The sequence below is a fragment of the Salvelinus sp. IW2-2015 genome, linkage group LG25 (genome assembly GCF_002910315.2).
Source record: "Salvelinus sp. IW2-2015 linkage group LG25, ASM291031v2, whole genome shotgun sequence".
Lineage (NCBI taxonomy): Eukaryota > Metazoa > Chordata > Actinopteri > Salmoniformes > Salmonidae > Salvelinus > Salvelinus sp. IW2-2015.
Window position 1 is genome coordinate 15,556,094 of NC_036865.1, and position 19,810 is coordinate 15,575,903.

The following is a 19,810-nucleotide window of genomic DNA, read 5'->3' on the forward strand; positions in this document are numbered from 1 at the left end:
TCTTGGTACCATTTAAAGGAAACACTTTGAAGTTTGTGGAAATGTGAAAGGAACGTAGGAGAATATAACACAATAGATCTGGTAAAAGATCATTTAAAAATACAAAACTTTCTTTTGTATTTTTTTGTGCCATCTTTGAAATGCAAGAGAAAGGCCATAATGTATTATTCCAGTCCAGGTGCAATTTAGATTTTGGCCACTAGATGGCAGCAGTGTATGTGCAAGGTTTTAGACTGATCCAATTAACCATTGCATTTCTGTTCAAAATTTGGTTTCAAGACTGTCCAAGTGTGCCTACTTTGTTTATTAATAACTTTTCGTTCAAAATTGTGCGCTCTCCTCAAACAATAGCATGGTATTCTTTCACTGTAATAGCTACTGTAAATTGGACAGTGCAGTTAGAATAACAAGAATTTAAGCTTTCTGACAATATTAGATATGTCTATGTCCTGGGAAATGTTCTTGCTACTTACAACCCTATGCTAATCGCATTAGCGTACATTAACCGTCCTGTGGAAGGGACACCGATCCCGAAGAAGTAAAATACAGAAAATGTTTTGCACAGAAAACAAATTTTTATATTGGATAAATTCCGTCCCTGTTATGTTCTGTTTGCTTCCGTTCTGTTTGTTTGTTAGTGAATAGGCCTACACCCCTGGTGTATGCATGAACCAAAAAACACAGAGTACAAGGCTAATGCAAAGTTTTCTATTCCAAACTGCCTCATTTTCCCAGCTGCTTTAGAAGCAAAATTCAAAGAAAGCCAGAGAGAATAACATAGTCATATCAAAAGAGATGGGGACAGGGAGGGATGTCAATTTAGGCAGAGCCAAACTGAACAAATGCCCAAAATCTGTACAATCCTTTCAGACATGGGTTTGCAGAGAACAGTTTGTTGATTGAGTATTTTCTCAGAATGCGGTTCAGAAAGAGTGACAGATGGAGAGAAAGTGAAATGTACGTAGAGGTTGACCATTGAGAAGAAAGTAAACGAGGGGGAGAAAATGGGAAAAGGAAGGAGGGCGAAGATGCAGGGAGGGGGAGCAGTGCAGGAACCGGGGGGCCATTAAAGAAAAGTGTAGTTGTGTCAAATGTTTATGTGGCAATGCAGAAACCCATAGGTGAGCTTGAGGTATAGCACCCAAAGAGGAGTGTAATGACACTTTCGACATTCCACTCCAACGTATTTCGCTCATCTAGCGCCAACCACAATTTGCAAATCATTGCTGTTTGTTCATTTTGCTAGCATTTTCAAACATATTCCTGTCGCTTAAACATGTCCAACAGTTATTTCACAAAATATCACACATGAGAAGAAATGTAAACATTGTTTAATAGAGTTTAAAGTATTGTATCGCCAGCCCCTACTCACCACCGCGGATTGTGTGAGTGAACTGCACGTTCTCATTACTGAGCACGCGCACCTGATGGATAACTATGCGAATGTGACCGGCACGCACGCTCAGTAATTTGAATGTTGAGGGCTATTTTCATAATCGTTAGTCGTTAAATGCTTTTTATGTGATATTATGTCCTCATATGTTGAAATGTACTATGGTATTGAACATTCATGTTTAAATTATTGTGAGTGATCCGATTATAGAGTGACATTTAATTGATGTGTTAGGTTCTAAATGACAGGGTAAAAACTGATGGACAACTATTAAAAGCTCAAACCAAGTTTATTCACCCAATGGGTCAGACAGCTGAACAGACCAAGACGGTGTTCCCACCAGCACAAGTGTATATATACCCCAATTTAGATGAAGTCTCCTCCTTCCCTGTAAACATGAAWTCTTTATTGTTAGGCAGGAAGTTAAGTGATGTGGGTAATAAACTGCTCCTTCTCCCTTAATGTGACCTGACCTGACGTAGGCCACCATTCCTCTCTAATCCACAACTCTCCACCCTTATCAGTGATCGCAACCATGTGATTGCCTTACCCTTACTCAATAACATTCCAATCCCCTGGCTCATATCCAACCTTAATTGACTCCACCATATGCATTCCTCCTACAGACAACCATTAACTTCTGGTGTAACAACCAGACTGTGGCCCTTCTCCTTTCCATAGAATACCTGATGATTAACAATATTTGAAGTTTATAAATCAGAACCCATCAGATTAAATACCTGTTAAGGTGCATTTTGGATAATCCTATTTATATTATTGTTTATTATTTTAAGAGTCTCTGTTTATATGTCAGTGTTAGTTAACATCTTATTAATATCCATGGTCCCAGCTCACATTCTGCACCTAAACACCACAATTTTGCACCTGATTCCGTTGATGCTTTGCAGCCCCTTGACAAAATCTCAAATAAAACTCTATTCCCTAGTGCACTACTTTTGAACAGAGCATTGACTTAGATTAGACAAGATTGGGTGTAATGTGCTGTATACTGAGATGTTCTGTGTCTGTTTTGTACTGAACTCCTTTCACAGGGAAGCAGACAGTGTAGTGTCATGCGGCTCTCTATCATCCAATTCTGTAAAAGAGGCTAATCACATGTAACAGGGTTAATCCAACGAGAACTGCTGTCTTCAAAGAGAAGCTTGGATAAAATAGGGACAGGAAGCCCTTTCTACCTCTCAAAGGATGCTGAGAATAGAACTCACAAAAGGGAGACGGTTTGAAGTGTTGCCCGAGCTTCTAAAGTCCCGCCCAGAATTCTGTGGCAACACACCACCAAACACCCCTCTGTTCCTAGCCTAGTGGTTCGAGCGTTGGGCCAGTAACTAAAAGGTTGCTGGATCGAATCCCCGAGCTGACAAGGTAAAAATCTGTCGTTCTGCCCCTGAGCAAGACAGTTAACCCACTGTTCCCCGGGCGCCGAATATGTGGATGTCAGATGGGTTGGGTTAAATGCTGACAACACATTTCAGTTGAAGGCATTCAGTTGTACAACTGACTAGGTATTCCCCTTTCCTCTTTAGGAGCGACCACACACAGCCAGACTGACAAAATATAATACAAAAATATATGTAATTTAGCAGACACTATTATCCAAAGTGACTTACTTACAGTCATGCATGCATACATTTTATGCCTATCCTTTTTTGATGTTATGAAGGTATAAAAGGAGCATACTTTAAAAACAACACTATATTTCAATCTATCCTTTAATCCTAACCATGAGAGAGTAAAGAGAAGCACAGTAGGGAGGGGTAACATTTTAGCATACCTCCAGAAGCTTCTCTCCTTAACCCTAACCCTGACTTTGACAGATTTACACCCAGGAAAGGAGTGAGGGTTCCTGGCCTCCCTACTACACTACGGACCCCAGAGTGAAGGAGCCTGCAGTCCAGTAACATCTCTCTGTTTCATGTCCTCTATACTCTAGCCAGCCACCCCATTACACACCCAACCTCCTCTCCTCCTCCTCMCCTTCCTCTTCTCTTTCTCTCCGTTGGAAAAGAAGATACACACACTCAGTCAGGTTTGAGGACTGAACACGGTCTGTCTTCCTTAAAAGGAGAAAATATGCTCTTTTAGAAGAATAAGGGAGAGAGAGGCTGAGCGAGTGAAAATAGAGATAGAGAGATAGAGAGAGAGAGAGAGAGAGAGACCAACAGACATATTCCAGAGAACTAGTTTTAAATATAAAGAGAGTAAAACTGGGAGAGAAAGAACAAGGCCATTAATATACCTCAGCATTTTAAAGGCCACATCTTTTCAAAAACAGGTTTTCTAAACCCTCTGACGAAGGCCAATAGGCCGACACATACGCTGAATAAACAAAGTATTACTGACAAGAGCAGTCTGCTGTTTATCTTTTTTTTCAGCTATCTAAACCAAAACAGACAAATAAATGAATATTGAAAGTTGGTCAAACAGAGGAGAGACATTGATTTCCAAGCCATTGAGTAAACATCACAGTGCTCTGTTCTAATTGATAGAGGAGCAGCTCTATTGAAACTCATTACTCAATGGTTGTCAAAGGCCTCTGCATTGACAACCATAAATGTCTGCTTGTTCAAAACAATGACTATGATGACAATATGCTTTTACTTAAAAAATGCGCCAAAACTGTTATGAAGTTGTCATAAGGTGCATGAACGTGAAGTATAACCTGTCAAACACTGACGGTACAAAACTTTTCACATTAAGTAATTGTCAGTCATACGTTTCAGAGATATCATATAGAGACAGAGGATGTGACATACAGACTTTCCAAAACTTAATTTGATCCCTACTTGCTGACACCAACACAGATAAGGGGAAGGAAAATAAGGGCCATTTTTGGCCTCCGTCTCGTGTCCTCATCTGGCACCAGGACAGATACCCAGCTGACCAACACAACCAATTTAATTTGCCTCACTCAAGAAAAACAAAGGAATGAGGCCAGAGGATTAAAAAGGGGCTTTGGGTGATATGGTGCACAATGCTGACAGATACAACTAAGAAAAATAACTTTTTCCTCTTCAAATAATAACCTCCCTTCATGTTGACTCTTCCTCGATGAAACCCAAAAAGCATATTACATGTGCAGCAGGCCACCAGGACAGAACCATTTTTATCTGGCTTCAATGGACACAGCTGGCCACTCAGCAAGGCTTATTATTCAGCTGATTTCTATGCGTCTTTGATGTTTCATGTAGACTAAAACACCTTTTATAGCTACAGGTACCACACATCTAATAAGCCTATCAGAATGACAGAAGATCTGAGAAAACATATCATCACCACCACAATCATATTCTCAAGGTAAGTGATTTCCAGGCTTTTTAAAAATTMATTAATCCTCAACTCAATTTTGAAGACAGTAAATAATTATAGCATCAATAACCCTTTTTGTTCAGGGTTTGATTTCCAGAGACAAGCATCAAATGTTTCTCATCCACCTTGAGGTATGTATTGATTTTGAGTGGCATGTTAGACAAACAATGCAACACGAGGTGCGGAATGTGTCTCTAAATGCATGAGACCACACACAAGTTTGTTGGAGAGAGAGAGGTGAGTGTTGATTGTGTACTGTATGTATGTGCATGTGTGCAGAGACAACAAGAGGAGTGTGTGTGTGTGTGTGTGTGTGTGTGTGTGTGTGTGTGTGTGTGTGTGTGTGTGGTGTGTGTCGTGGTGTGTGTGTGTGTGTGTGTGTGTGTGTGTGTGTGTGTGTGTGTGTAGAGAGACAGAGATTTTACTGAGTTACAGTTTATATAAGGAAATCAGTCAATTGAAATAAATTCCTTAGGCCCTAATGTATGGATTTCACATGACTGGGAATACAGATATGCATCTGGTCACAGATATTTTAAAAAGGTAGAGGCATAGATCAGAAAATCAGTCAGAATCTGGTGGGACCACCATTTCCCTCATGTAGTGCGACACATCTCCTTCACATTGAGTTGATCAGGCTGTTGATTGTGGACTGTAGAATGTTGTCCCACTCCCCTTCAATAGCTGTGTGAAGTTGCTGGATATTGGCGGGAACTGGAACACCCTGTTGTACACGTCGATCCATGGCATCCCAKACATGCTCAATGAGTGACATGTCTGGTTGGTATGCAGGCCATAGAAGAACTGGAACATTTGTGTACAGAGCCCTGCGACATTGGGGCCTTGAATTATCATGCTGAAACATGACGTGATTGCAGCGGATGAACGGGCCTCAGGATCTCGTCACAGTATCTATGTGCATTCAAATTGGCAATGATAAAATGCAATTGTGTTCATTGTCGCTAGCTTATGCCTGCCCATACCATAACCTCACCGCCACCATGGGCCACTCTGTTCACAACGTACGTGGTCTGCGGTTGTGAGGCTGATTGGACGTACTGCCAAATTCTTGAAAACTATGTTTGGGGCAGCTTATGCTAGAGAAATTAAGATTAAATTCTCTGGCAGCAGCTCTGGTGGACATTCCTGCAGTCAGTATGCCAAATGCACACTCCCTCAAAACTTGAGACATATATAGCATTGTGTAGTGTGACAAAACCGCCCATTTTAGAGTGGCATTTTATTGTTCCCCGCACAAGGTGCACCTGTGTAATGATCATGTTGTTTAATCAGATTCTTGATATGCCACACCTGTCAGGTGGATGGACTTTCTTGTCAAAGGAGAAATGCTCACTAACAGGGATGTAAACAAATTTGTGTACAACATTTGAGAGAAATAGCCTTTTGAGTGTATGGAAAATTTCTGGAATCTTTTATTTCAGCTCATGAAACATGGGACCAACACTACATGTTGAGTTTATATTTTTGTTCAGTATACATTATATTACACATACTGACTGATCCTAGATTTCAACCCACACCGTAATGGGAAATTGTCATTTATACAGTAATTTTAGGTACTAACAACAGTAAAAAAAACTCAGCATTCAACACCATAGTACCCTCCGAGCTCATCATTAAGCTTGGGGCCCTGGGTCTGAACCCTGCCCTGTGGAACTGGGTCCGCCCCCAGGTAGTGAAGGTAGGAAACAACACCTCCACTTCTCTGATCCTCAACACTGGGGCCCCACAAGGGTGTGTGCTCAGCCCCCTTCTGTACTCCCTGTTCACCCATGACTGGCCACGCACGGCCACGCACGCCTCCAACTTAATCATCAAGTTTGCAGACGACACAACAGTAGTAGGCCTGATTACCAACAATGACGAGATAGCCTATAGGGAGGAGGTGAGGGCACTGGGAGTGTGATGCTAGGAAAATAACCTCTCACTCAACTTCAACAAAACAAAGGAGCAGATTGTGGACTTCAGGAAACAGCAGAGGGAGCACCCCCCTATCCACATCGACGGGACCGCAGTGAAGAAGGTGGAAAGCTTTCAAGTTCCTCTGCGCACACATCACTGACAACATGAAATGGTCCACCCACACAGACAGTGTGGTGAAGAAGGGGCAACAGTGCCTCTTCAACCTCAGGAGGCTGAAGAAATTGGCTTGGCACCTAAAACCCTCATAAACTTTTACAGATGCACAATTGAGAGCATTTTCTCGGGCTGTATCACAGCATGGTACGGCAACTGCATCACCCGCAACCACAGGGCTCTTCAGAGGGTGGTACGGTCTGCCCAATGCATCACCGGAGGCAAACATCCTGCCCTCCAGGACACCTACAACACCCAATGTCACAGGAAGGCCAAAAAGACCATAAAGGACAACAACTGCCTGTTCACCCCACTATCATCCAGAAGGTGAGGTCAGTACAGGTGCATCAAACCTGGGACCGAGAGACTGAAAAACAGCATCTATCTCACAGCCATCAGCCTGTTAAATAGCCATCACTAGCGCATTAGAGGCTGCTGCCCTATATACATAGACTTTAAATCACTGGCCACTTTAATAATGGAACATTAGTCACTTTAGTAATGTTTACATATCTTGCATTAGTCATCTCTTATGTAAATACTGTATTCTATTCTATTCTACTCTATCTTAGTCTATGCCGCTCTGACATTGGTCATTCAAATATTTAAATATTCTTAATTCCATTCCTATACTTTCGATTTGAGTTTATTGTGTGTATTGTTGTGAAATTGTTAGATATTACTTGCTAGATATAACTGCACTGTTGGAGCTAGAAACCCAAGCATTTCACTACACCCCAATAACATCTGCTAAACACGTGTATGTGACCAATACAATTATTTGATTTGATTTTGAAACCTTTTACTGCAGCATACTGTAAATTACGGTGCATTGTGGGAAAATGTATTTATTTGTTTCCGAATGGTACTGTAATTCCACCCCACAGAATACAGTACCGTGCTGTGTTCTCGGAGCGCCAACAACCTTTTGACAACTAGCTGGTGCATGGTATTGTTGTTTCTGGCTCATTAATATATTTTGGGGCATCTACACARATACCCCATAATGACAAAGTGAAAACATGTTTTTAGAAATGTTTGCAAATGTATTGAAAATGAAATACTAAAAAATCTCATTTGTATAAGTATCACCTTGAGTCAATACACGTTAGAATCACTTTTGGCAGCAATTACAGCTATGAGTCTTTCTGAGTAAGTTAGCTTTGCTAACTTAGATTGTACAATATTTGCACATTATTCATAAAAAAATGATTCAAGCTCTGTCAAGTTGGTTGTTGATCATTGCTAGACAGCCATTTTCAAGTCTTGCCATAGATTTTCAAGCCGATTTAAGTCAAAACTGTAACTAGGCCACTCAGGAACATTCAAAATCATCTTGGTAAGCAACTCCAGTGCATATTTGGCCTTGTGTTTTTGGTTATTGTCCTGCTGAAAGGTGAATTTGTCTCCCAGTATCTGTTGGTAAGCAGGTTTTACTCTAGGATTTTGCATGTGCTTACATCTATTCCATTTATTTTTATCAACAACAACAAAAAAACTCCCTAGTCCTTGCCGATGACAAGCATACCCATAACAGAAAATATGGAGTGTGGTACTCAGTGACATGTTGTGTTGGATTTTCCCCAAACATAATGCTTTGTATTGAGGACATTAAGTTAATTTCTTTGCCACATTGTTTGCTGTTTTACGTTAGTGCCTTATTGTAAACAGGATGCATGTTTTGGAATATTTTTATTCTGTACAGGCATCCTTATTTTCGCTCACTCATTTAGGTTAGTATTGTGGAGTAACTATAATGTTGTTGATCCATCCTCAGTTTTCTCCTGTCACATCCATTAAACTCTGTAACTGTTTTAAAGTCACAATTGGCCTCATGGTGAAATCCCTGAGCGGTTTCCTTCCTCTCCGGCAACTGAGTTAGGAAAGATGCATGTATCTTTGTAGTGACTGAGTGTAGTGATACATCATCCAAAGTGTAATTAATAACGTCACCATACTCAAAGGGATATTCAATGTCTGCTTTTTTTATTTGTACCCATCTACCAATAGGTGCCCTTCTTTGCGAGGCATTGGAAAATGTCCCTTGTCTTTGTGGTTGAATCTGTTTGAAATTCACTGCTTGACTGAGGGACCTTACAGATCATTGTATGTGTGGGGTACAGAGATGAGATAGTCAAAAATCATGTTAAACACTATTACAGCCAGAAGAGGACTGGCCACCCCTCATAGCCTGGTTCCTCTCTAGGTTTCTTCCTAGGTTTTGGCCTTTCTAGGGAGTTTTTCCTAGCCACCGTGCTTCTACACCTGCATTACTTGCTGTTTGGGGTTTTAGGCTGGGTTTCTGTACAGCACTTTGAGATATCAGCTGATGTAAGAAGGGCTTTAAAAATACATTTGATTTGATTTGATTTACTGCACAAAGAGTGAGTCCATGCAACGTATTATGTGACTTGTTAAGCACATTTTTACTCCTGAACTTATTTAGGCTTGCTATAGCAAAGGGGTTGACTACTTATTGACTGAAGATATTTCAGCTTAATTTTTTTAATTCATTAGAATTAGTAAACATGTCTAAAAACACAAATCCACTTTGACATTATGGGAAATTGTGTGTAAACCAGTGAGTGACACAAAATGTTCCACAAAATGTGGAAAAAGTCAAGAGTTGTGGATACCTTCTGAAGGCACTATATGTGTTTATAGTGCCCCATCAATTTAAAATATATAGTGGACAGATTGGAGTGACAGCTAGTGTTGAACCTTAAATGGTTGAGCATTTTCCCATATCCTTTTGGTCTGTTTTGCCCTGTAGTTGCTGCCTGTTTGGAAGCGTTTGCTAACGCCTCTAGAAGTGCAAGTGACATAAAACACCAAATATTCATTAATATGATGTATTGTGTAAATACTTTACCTAGTAGCCAACCTGCTTGCACCAATCCCTTGTAAGTACATAAAAAATATTGTGAAATACAAACCCCTCCCCTCAATGAATTTCATTCATTCATCCATTAATTCATTCTGATTATTGTAGCATTTGCTTTTTTACAGTATAATACAGACAATTTTACGGTATTGTACTGTGTGTCATTACACAGAATTTGCCACCGAGCTGCCTGTAAATGACTGTCGAATTCATGGTAATCCCTTTACAGTGCATCTGTTGGGTGTCAGACATGATTCATCTACAGAACGCTAAATGAGTTTATTATTCAACAGTAAAAAAGCTGCAATAAAGCTGGTATTTTCTGCCCTCTGTCTTTCTCCTGTTTATGTACTCACCCACATACATTTGCATATATCCTACTGACTGACTTTGCCAGGCTGGTGTGTTTGTGTGTGTGTGAGAGAGCGAGAGAGAGAGCGAAAATGAATTAAAGATGCAATACGTAACTTTTTGGGGACCCACAAATTCACATAGAAATTTGACTTGAATAGCTGTCATTCTCATTGAAAGCAAGTCTAAGAAGCATTAGATCTGTTCTATGTGCAATATTTATATTCTTCCCGTTTTTAAGTTTTGTTTTGTTTTTGCTCTTTTACTGTCGGTTTTGTACACCAGCTTCAAACAGCTGAAATGTATGGAAATATGGAAAAAATATTTCACAGCGGTTTAGATGGTACCTTGGTTCTCTACACCTTACTTGCTTGTTTTGTCATAAACTGAAAATAGGTGAACTATTAGAATTTTAGCAACCAGAAAATAGCAGACACATTTCTGCATAGTGCATCTTTAATATAAATGGATGGGTGGATACATTAATTAATTAATTAATTGACATTCTTCTTTCGGCTTTAAATAATTTACTCACTGAGCCATTACAGTCAAATAAGGTATATAATTTGATACGCAATGGCAAAGTGCAAAAATAAAAATAATTCAATGTGGGAAACCCTTGATTCGAAATGGCAATAATATGACAGGTCTCACACCTGATGCGCCATACGCACACTTAAAATAATGCACAATGGATAAAACCAGCCACGGGCTGTATCACATAACGTCAAAACATGATACAATAATGCAGAAACAGGCACCCCTGTTGTAACTGTACACCTACTGTGGACTTTTGGGGTAGAAAGGCAGCGTGACATGGCTAAGATCGTGGATGTCGAATGCGGTGGGTTCGGCAGATATCGCCTGTCTCTTAGTTCGTTGGTGCTCGTGCAGCTCGGTCTGTTTGACGACCTGTTGGGTGGCCGGTTTGATAACGGACCGGTATTTATCCAGTTCGTTCTGTAGTTTTTGTATCAGTTCATCTTTCTGGTCAAGCTCCAGTTCTAGCTCATCAATGAGCGCGTCCCGCTGCCGCAGCTCCTCAATCTTCTCCTGAAGCGCGTATTGGAGGTCACGCAAGGTACCCATGTTAATCCCAGACGCCAAGGGAACTTCAGAAAACTTTATCCAAAGCTATCCAGTTGATACTGTAGCGTATTCCTTCTCCTCTTCTACCCTGACTGAAAGCTGTATCCCGCATCAACAGCTTTAAACATATATCCTCCCTCCAGTCCTTGATTCCCAAACTGCTTGCTCTCCGTTGATGACAGAGTTTGAATATTTAAATAGGCAAATACAGTAGATGAGGCGACACTGAAGGTGAACCACCGAGAGCACCGCAGTCTGGAAATGTAAAGTTTGTCTTTATATCTCCAGATGAGAGTGTCAGTGGTCAGGCAGGCTGGTCCTCCCCGAGTGCGTCAAACTGCGACCTGGAGAGAGCGCAAGGCGAGAAGGGCGCCTACAGGAATCCGAGGTACAATGCAGCCTGTGCGCACGTGAGTGAATCCTGTGAGAACAACATTTACAGCGAAACTGGACCAGTCTTTGGCTAAGGTAAGTTGTCATTGAAATACATACATAGCGGGGGAAGTAGGGGTGCTGAGGGTGCTGCAGCCCCCCCTGAAAATTCAGAATCGCCCAAAATATTAATAAAAAGTCCTTTATTGGTGGACTGCTATAGCCATCTGTAGTGCAGGCAAAAACTTTTTTTTAAGGTCACCCTCCCATCACATTTCCCATCATCAATCATGAATGATAATTCTTCAAGTTGTACCTGTGAAACGTCTCCATGCCAACCATTTGATCTCAATAATTTTCATGGGAATATGAATGTAGATCTTCCTGAGTTATGTACAGTGTTGTTTCAAAGTGCCGTGATGTTTAGAATTATGTACAGTGTGCTAATTTTAGAGCAAATAGTGTTAACAAACTGTAGAATAACTTGTTTCAATCAAAGCACATACACTGAGTGTACAAAACATTAACAAGAATGAGTAGAAGAGAGTGTGCTTAAAGTAGAAAATTCTGCACATGTGCAGAAGCTTTGAACCTTTAGCTGTCGGAAAGAGGGTTCCAGAGCACTCGGATCGGCAGCCACTCCAAAAGATGTAGCGTTATTACAATATTGCTAATATGCTATATATAAATAAGTATGTGGACACCCCTTCAAATGACTGGATTCGGCTATTTCAACCACACCCATTGCTGACAGGTATGTAAAATAAAGCAGAGAGCCATGCAATCTCCATAGACAAACAATTGCAGTACAATGGCCTTATTGAAAAGCTCACTGGCGTTCAACGTGGCACCGTCATTGGATGCCACCTTTCCAACAAGTCAGTTCGTAAAATTGCTGCCCTGCTAGAGCTGCTAAAGTCAACTGTAAATGCTGTTTTTGTGAAGTGGAAATGTCTAGGAGCAACAACGGCTCAGCCGCGAAGTGGTCAGCCACACAAGCTCACAGAATGGGACCGCCGAATGCTTAAGCGCGTAGCCCATAAAAAATCATGTGTCCTCGGTTACAACACTCACTACCGAGTTCCAATGTGCCTCTGGAAGCAACATCAGCACAATAACTGTTAGTCAGGAGCTTCATGAAATGGGTTTCCATGGCCAAGCAGCCACACAAGCCTGCAATGCCAAGCATCGGCTGGAGTGGTGTAAAGCTCACTGCCATTGGACTCTGGAGCAGTGGAAACACGTTCTCTGGAGTGCTGAATCATGCTTCACCATCTGGCAGTCCGACAGACGAATCTGGGTTTGGCGGATGCCAGGAGAACGCTACTTGCCCCAATGCATAGTGCCAACAGTAAAGTTTGGTGGAGGAGGAATAATGATCTGGGGCTGTTTTTCATGGATCGGGCTAGGCCCCTTAGTTACAGTGAAGGGAAATCTTAACGCTACAGCATACGTTCTAGACCATTCTGTTCTTCCAACTTTGTTGCAAAAGTTTAGGGAAGGCCCTTTCCTGTTTCAGCATGACAATGCCCCCATGCACAAAGCGAGGTGCATACAGAAATGGTTGGTCGAGATTGGTGTGGAAGAACTTGATTGGCTTCGACAGAGCCCTGACCTCAACCCCATCGAACACCTTTGGGATGAATTGGAAGGCCGACTGCGAGCCAGGCTTAATCGCCCAGCATCAGTGCCCAACCTCAGTAATGCTCTTGTGGCTGAATGGAAGCAAATCCCAGTAGCAATATTCCAACATCTAGTGGAAAGCCTTTCCAGAAGAGTGGAGGCTGTTATAGCAGCAAAGGGGGGACCATCTCCATATTAATGCCTGTGGTTGTGGAATGAGTTGTTCGATCAGCAGGTGTCCACATACTTTTGGTCATGTAGTGTACCGTTTTAAGTCCTTTCAGATGTCTGATGCACAAGGGGTCAAAAAGCAATAGAAGGACTTGATTCATATACACCATATAAAGGCAGAGGGATGGAGGGTAATAATGAGGATGATGATGGTGACCTGAGTGGGAGGTAACTGTATCCCTCTGCTGAGGTAATGACCAGCACCTTCCTTATCTAATCTGCAGTCTTGACTCTGAGCTGTGGTGTCAGCTTGTGTTATGTCATTAATGCATCTAAAACCCACTGAACTTCATTAGACCTTATACTCACTGGTCTCATCCAGAAGACGTTACATCACTGATGAAGGCAAATGCAGCTGAGTGTTTATGTTAAATCAAAATGCAGGGATGTGTGATATTGTAAAATCAAAGGACGGTAGTCACTACATGGTCATGTCAGAAACGCCATTGTAATTTCGTCACTAATGACAAACAAGTAGCCTASATTAGCTTTTTATTCCTAATTTAATGGTAGGGTCAGGCTTAAGGTCAAGGTTGGGGTTAATGGTTAGAATCTTATTTGTGGTTAGAAAGCGCTGTAGCTCTGATCATTCCACCATGGCCAGTCACCAGACAGTATGATGACCTGAAAAAAAGATCAAAACTGCCCTCTTGTGGTTGTATGTGATACCAGTGACTGAGCAGTTAGGCAGAATATCTGACAGCTGATAGAATGTCTGGTGCACACACACTTTTGTTCAATGAAACTCAGAAACCAATGATCTAGAGAAATACCATTATTGGATCCTAACCATGCTGAACTGTAATATAGATCTTAATAATAATAATATATGCTTTTAGCGGCTAACAGTCATGCGTGCATACATTTTACATACGGGTGGTCCCGGGAATCAAACCCACTATACTGGCTTTGCAAGCGCCATGCTCTACAAACTAAGCTATAGAGGACCACAAACTGTGATCACACTCCACAAACTGTGACTGAAGGATCCTTCTCCATGTTTTCGAAAGGTCTAGCTAGAAGAGTTTGTGCTGCCCAACCATTCAACAGCTGTTTTTACCATGTTATTATGTGCTATGACAATTCTATTACAGCTCTATTATCACACTGTAAGACTGTCTATGATACGGTGACAGTGATATATCATATTGGCTGTAATAGTGTAGCGATGAGAGTTGGCTTGAAGATCAAGAGCCTGAACCTTTTAGTGGGTGCTTCAGGGAAAACAAAGTTTAAACAACTCTGACATAATATATGATATGGTAAAACAAGAAGGCTTATCACTTATGCAAAGGTACAYTTTAAGTGCCAAATTATCCTCGTTTCCCTTTTAGCTTCAGATGTCATTTGTGAGGAAATAAAGTATTAGTGTAAACAAAATACTTTACTGAAGACCATATTACACAAACCTACAGACCTACATATTCAGGATCTTCATTTGATCACCCTGTTGCAGGATGTATTTTCTGAAACTTTCCAGGAAATGTAAAACTTGTAATGTATTTGAAGTTTGAAAAGGCTTCTGAAGTTTGTAATTTCCACTTTGAAATTCCAGACTTGATTTTCCCTTACGAAAAATGTATTAACCCCTACAAAAATGTCCAATAATTATAATCCACATAATAATTCACATTTCCTGTGGCTGCAGGATTATTTTCCTGCTGTAGCAAACTGGCTCAAATTAAGATCCTACAACTGTATGAGGCATTCTAGGTACAGGACTTTTTCCTGGCCAAGTAATATGACCAGGAAAACATGCCCTGCATCCCAATACTTCCCTTTACGGAAAAAAAAGACTGGAATAAGAAGTATAGTGGATGAACACTCAGTCTAACCCATGCTTAAACCAATGCTTTTATATTTGTAGGGAGTAGGGCACTGATCACATCAACTCCTGGCACTAGGAATTATTTACATCTTCTGGATGGCCGCTGTTTTGCGAACTCCGACCCAACTTTGGTGTTTTGTCATTTATTTCTACTCTATTTTCACGACACGAACTCTTGAACATCAGATCGGCAGTTACTTACCCCAATTCCTGCTTCTATTTCGATTCATCTACCCTGTACTCTCTCTGTAATTCCAACCCAATTTCCGGGCTACCCAAGAGGAAAAAACGGTGTTACAGAGGCAAGAGAGGGGGGATCCTGGTGAGATTAAGGCAAAGGGAAAACCGGCCACCTCTTCCCTCCATTCTACTGGATAATGTACAGTCACTTGATAATAACATGGATGACCTCCGATCGCGGATTGGCTACCAACGGGACTCTCGGAACTGCAATATTCTTTGCTTTTCAAAAACTTGGCTCTCAGACAACATAACCCCATGGCTATCCAACTCGATGGATTCTCCATTCACCGGGTGGACAGGACAGTGAAGTCAGGGAAATCGAGAGGGGAGGGGTTTGCCTCTTCATCAACTCCAAGTGGTGTGCTAATTCCAGTGCGGTGGAAGTGTCAACCCACTGTTCACCCGTCTTGGAATACCTGATGGTCAAATGCCGACCCTTCTATCTCCCGAGGGAGTTTTCAGCTGTTATAGTGACTGCTGTATACACCACAATAAAAAGAACAAGCTGGCGCTTAACAAACTGTACAAGGCTATAAACAAGCAGGAAAACCTATACCCAGAGGCTGCCTTTCTGGTTGCCGCGATTTTAATTCGGCGTCACTAAGACATGTGATTCCCTATCTTCCATCAACACGTCTCCAACGCCACAAGCAGCGATAAAGTCCTAGACCACTGCTATTGTGCATGAAGCAAACTTCACAATGAAGCATTAGGTACACCTCTACTCCACAATGATGGTCAATAGGTCAACTTTCAGCAACCAGATAAGTAGATAATAAGCAAGCATAGAAGGCCCTCCCTTGTCCGCCATTCGGTAAATCAGATCATTACTGCGTACTTTCGCTTCCTGTTAACAAGCTGAAGCTGAAACAGAAAGTACCCGCGATTCGCTCCGTTGAGAAATGGTCACCAGAATCAGAGGTTATGCTACAGGACTGCTTTGCTAGCGTTGATTGGAATATGTTTCCGGACATTGGAAATGCATCAGCGACGTTTTACCCATGGTAAGGGTTTGCTGCTTCTCCAATCAAAAGCCCTGGATTAACACTGAGGTTGGTGCTAAACTAAAGAACAGGGCTACCACACACAGAGCTTTTTCCTGGCCAAGTGATATGCTACAGCAAAAGACTGAAATAAGTACAAGAAGGCCTGCTATTTCCTTCGCAGAGTCATCAAACGAGCAAAAGGACAATATAGGAATTAGGTGGAATCATATTGCACAGGCTCCGACGCCCACCGCATGTGGCAGGGGCTACAGCCCATTACGGATTACAAAGGAAGACCCAACCGTGATCTGCCTAACGATGCCTCTCTACCAGACAAACTCAATGCATTTTATGCACGTTTTGACAACAACAACATCGAGACAGGTGTGAGGGCCGTCACCGACCCAGAGGATTGGGTGATGTCGCTCTCCGAGGCTGACGTGAGAGGGTCTTTAATCAGGTCAACACCCGCAAGGACGCGGGCCCCGAAGGTATTCCAAGGTGCATTCTCAGAGCATGCGCAAAACAGCTGGAAGGCATATTCACAATAATTTTCCACCTCTCCTTGTCCCAGTCTGTAATCCCCACATGTTTTAAGATGACCAAAATCATTCCTGTTCCTGAGAACTCTGAGGCTTCAAGCCACTATGACTACCGCCCTGTAGCACTCACTTCTGCAATCATGAAGTGCTTTGAAAGGCTTGTTATGGCACACATTAACTCCACCATCCCAGCCACCCTAGACCCACTCCAATTAGCATACCGCCTCAACAGATCCATAGACGACGCAATCTCAATTGCTCTCCACACTGCCCTCACCGACCTAGATAAGAGGAATACCTATGTGAGAATGCTGTTCATTGACTACAGCTCAATGTTCAACACCATTGTCCCCTCCAAGATCGTCACCGAGCTTAGGACACTGGGTCTGAACACCTTGCTCTGCAACTGGATCCCAACTTCCTGACGGGCTGACCCCAGAGGGTGAGGGTAGGCAACATCTTCTCTGCCATACTGACCCTTAACACAGGGGTGTGTGCTTAGTCCCCTCCTGTACTCCCTCTTCACCCACAACTGTGTGGCCACGCACGACTCCAACACCATTGTCAAGTTCGCTGACGACACGACGATGGTAGGCCTGGTCACCGATGACGATGAGTCAGCCCACAGGGAGGAGGTCAGTAACCTGGTAGTGTGGTGCTGGACCAAAACCCTCTCCCTCAACATTAGCAAGACCAAGGAGCTAATCGTGGGCTACAGGAAAAAGGGGGAGCGAGCACGTCCCCATCCACATCGACTGGGCGGCAGTGGAGCAGGTAGACAGCTTCAAATTCCTCTGTGTCCAAATCACTAAAGACTTAAAAGGATCTAAACACACACGCACAGCCGTGAAGAAGGCGTGACAGTGTCTCTTCCCCCTCAGGAGGTTGAAAAGGTTTGGCACGGGCCCTCAAATCCTTAAAAGGTTCTATAGCTGTACCATTGAGAGCATATTGACTGGCTGCATCACTGCTTCGTTTGGGAATAGCACCGCCCTCGATTGCATGGTGCTACAGAGGATTGTGCAGACAGCCAAGTACATCACTGGGGCCGAGCTCCCTGCCATCCAGGACCTCTATATCAGGCGGTGTGAAAAGAAGGCCCGGAAAGACTCATCAAAGACTTCAACCACCCAAGCCATAGACTATTTTCTCTGCTGCTGCATGGCAAGAGGTACCGGTGCATCAAGTCTGACACCAACAGGCTCTTGAACAGCTTCTATCACCAAACAATACGACTGATAAATAGCTAACAAATTAGCTACACAGACTATCTGTACACCTTGTATCTTTAATGACCTTTTATTTTATTATGCACACTCACAGGGCCCTACACACTCACACACATCACACCCAAACACTCCATCATTTGCTCACTCACATATAATATGCACATGCATTTATACTGACTCTACACACCCGCACACCCAGTCACATACAAGCTGCTGCTACTCTGTTTATCCTATATCCTGTTGCCTAGTCCCCTTACCCCTCTACATACACTGCATTCGAAAAGTATTCAGACCCCTTGACTTTTTCCACATTTTGTTACGTTACAACCTTATTCTACAATGGATTAAATTAAAAATGTTCCTCATCAATCTACACACAATACCCCATAATGGCAAAGTGAAAATAGGATTTTAGAAAATGTTTGCAAATGTATTCAAAATAAAAAACAGAAATACCTTATGTACTTAAGTATTCAGACCCTTTGCTATGAGAGTCGAAATTGAGCTCATGTACATCCTGTTTCCGTTGATCATCCTTGAGATGTTTCTACAACTTGATTGGAGTCTACCTGTGGTAAATTAAATTGATTGGTCATGATTTGGAAAGGCACACACCTGTCTATATAAGGTCCCACAGTTGACAATGCAGAGCAGAAACCAAGCCATGAGGTTGAAGGAATTGTCTGTAGAGCTCCGAGACAGGATTGTTTCGAGGCCTAGATCTGGGGAAGGGTACCAAAAAATGTCTGCAGCACTGAAGGTCACCAGGAACACAGTGGCTTCCATCATTCTTAAATTGGAGAAGTTTGGAACCACCAAGACTCTACCTAGAGTTGGCCGCCCGCACAAACTAAGCAATCGGGGGAGAAGGGCCTTGGTCAGGGAGGTGACCAAGAACCCAATGGTCACTCTGACAGAGCTCCAGAGTTCCTCTATGGAGATGGAAGAACCTTCCAGAAGGACAACCATCTCTGCAGCACTCCACCAATCAGGCCTTTATGGTAGAGTGGCCAGACGGAAGCCAAAAGGCACCTAAAGAAACAAGATTCTCTCGTCTGATGAAACCAAGATTGAACTCTTTGGCCTGAATGCCAAGCGTCACGTGTGTTGGAAACCTTGCACCATCCCTACGGTGAAGCATGGTGGTGGCAGCATCATGCTGTGGGGATGTTTTTCAGTGGCAGGGACTGTGAGACTATCAGGATCGAGGGAAAGATGAACGGAGCAAAGTACAGAAAGATCTTTGATGAAAACCTGCTCCAGAGCACTCAGGAACACTGGGGCGAAGGTTCACCTTCCAACAGGACAACAACCCTAACCACACAGCCAAGACAGCGCAGGAGTGACTTCGGGACAAGTCTCTGCATGTCCTTGAGTGGCTCAGCCAGAGCCCAGACTTGACCCTGATCGAACATCTCTGGAGAGACCTGAAAATAGCTGTGCAGCAATGTTCCCATCCAACCTGACAGATCTTGAGAGCATCTGCAGAGAAGAATGGGAGAAACTCCCCAAATACAGGTATGCCAAGCTTGTAGCATCATACCCAAGAAGACTCAGGGCTGTAATCACTGCCAAAGGTGCTTCAACAAAGTATTGACTAAAGGTCTGAATACTT

The 19,810-nt window shown here is 42.5% G+C and overlaps 1 protein-coding gene across 2 annotated transcripts in view; it reads right to left on the bottom strand.

The window, feature by feature from the left end:
- Window positions 1-19,810, bottom strand: part of LOC111951933 (cGMP-dependent protein kinase 1) — a 191,865-nt gene that overhangs the window by 155,924 nt on the left and 16,131 nt on the right. Inside the window, exon 1 of one of the 2 annotated variants that reach the window (XM_023970298.2) lies at window positions 10,837-11,497. The exons of the other annotated variant lie outside the window; for it this stretch is intronic. Coding sequence (XP_023826066.1) covers window positions 10,837-11,141 — 305 coding nt within the window. The 5' untranslated portion in view covers window positions 11,142-11,497. Of the gene's footprint in view, window positions 1-10,836; window positions 11,498-19,810 lie in introns of those variants that run through there. 2 annotated transcript variants of the gene reach the window in all.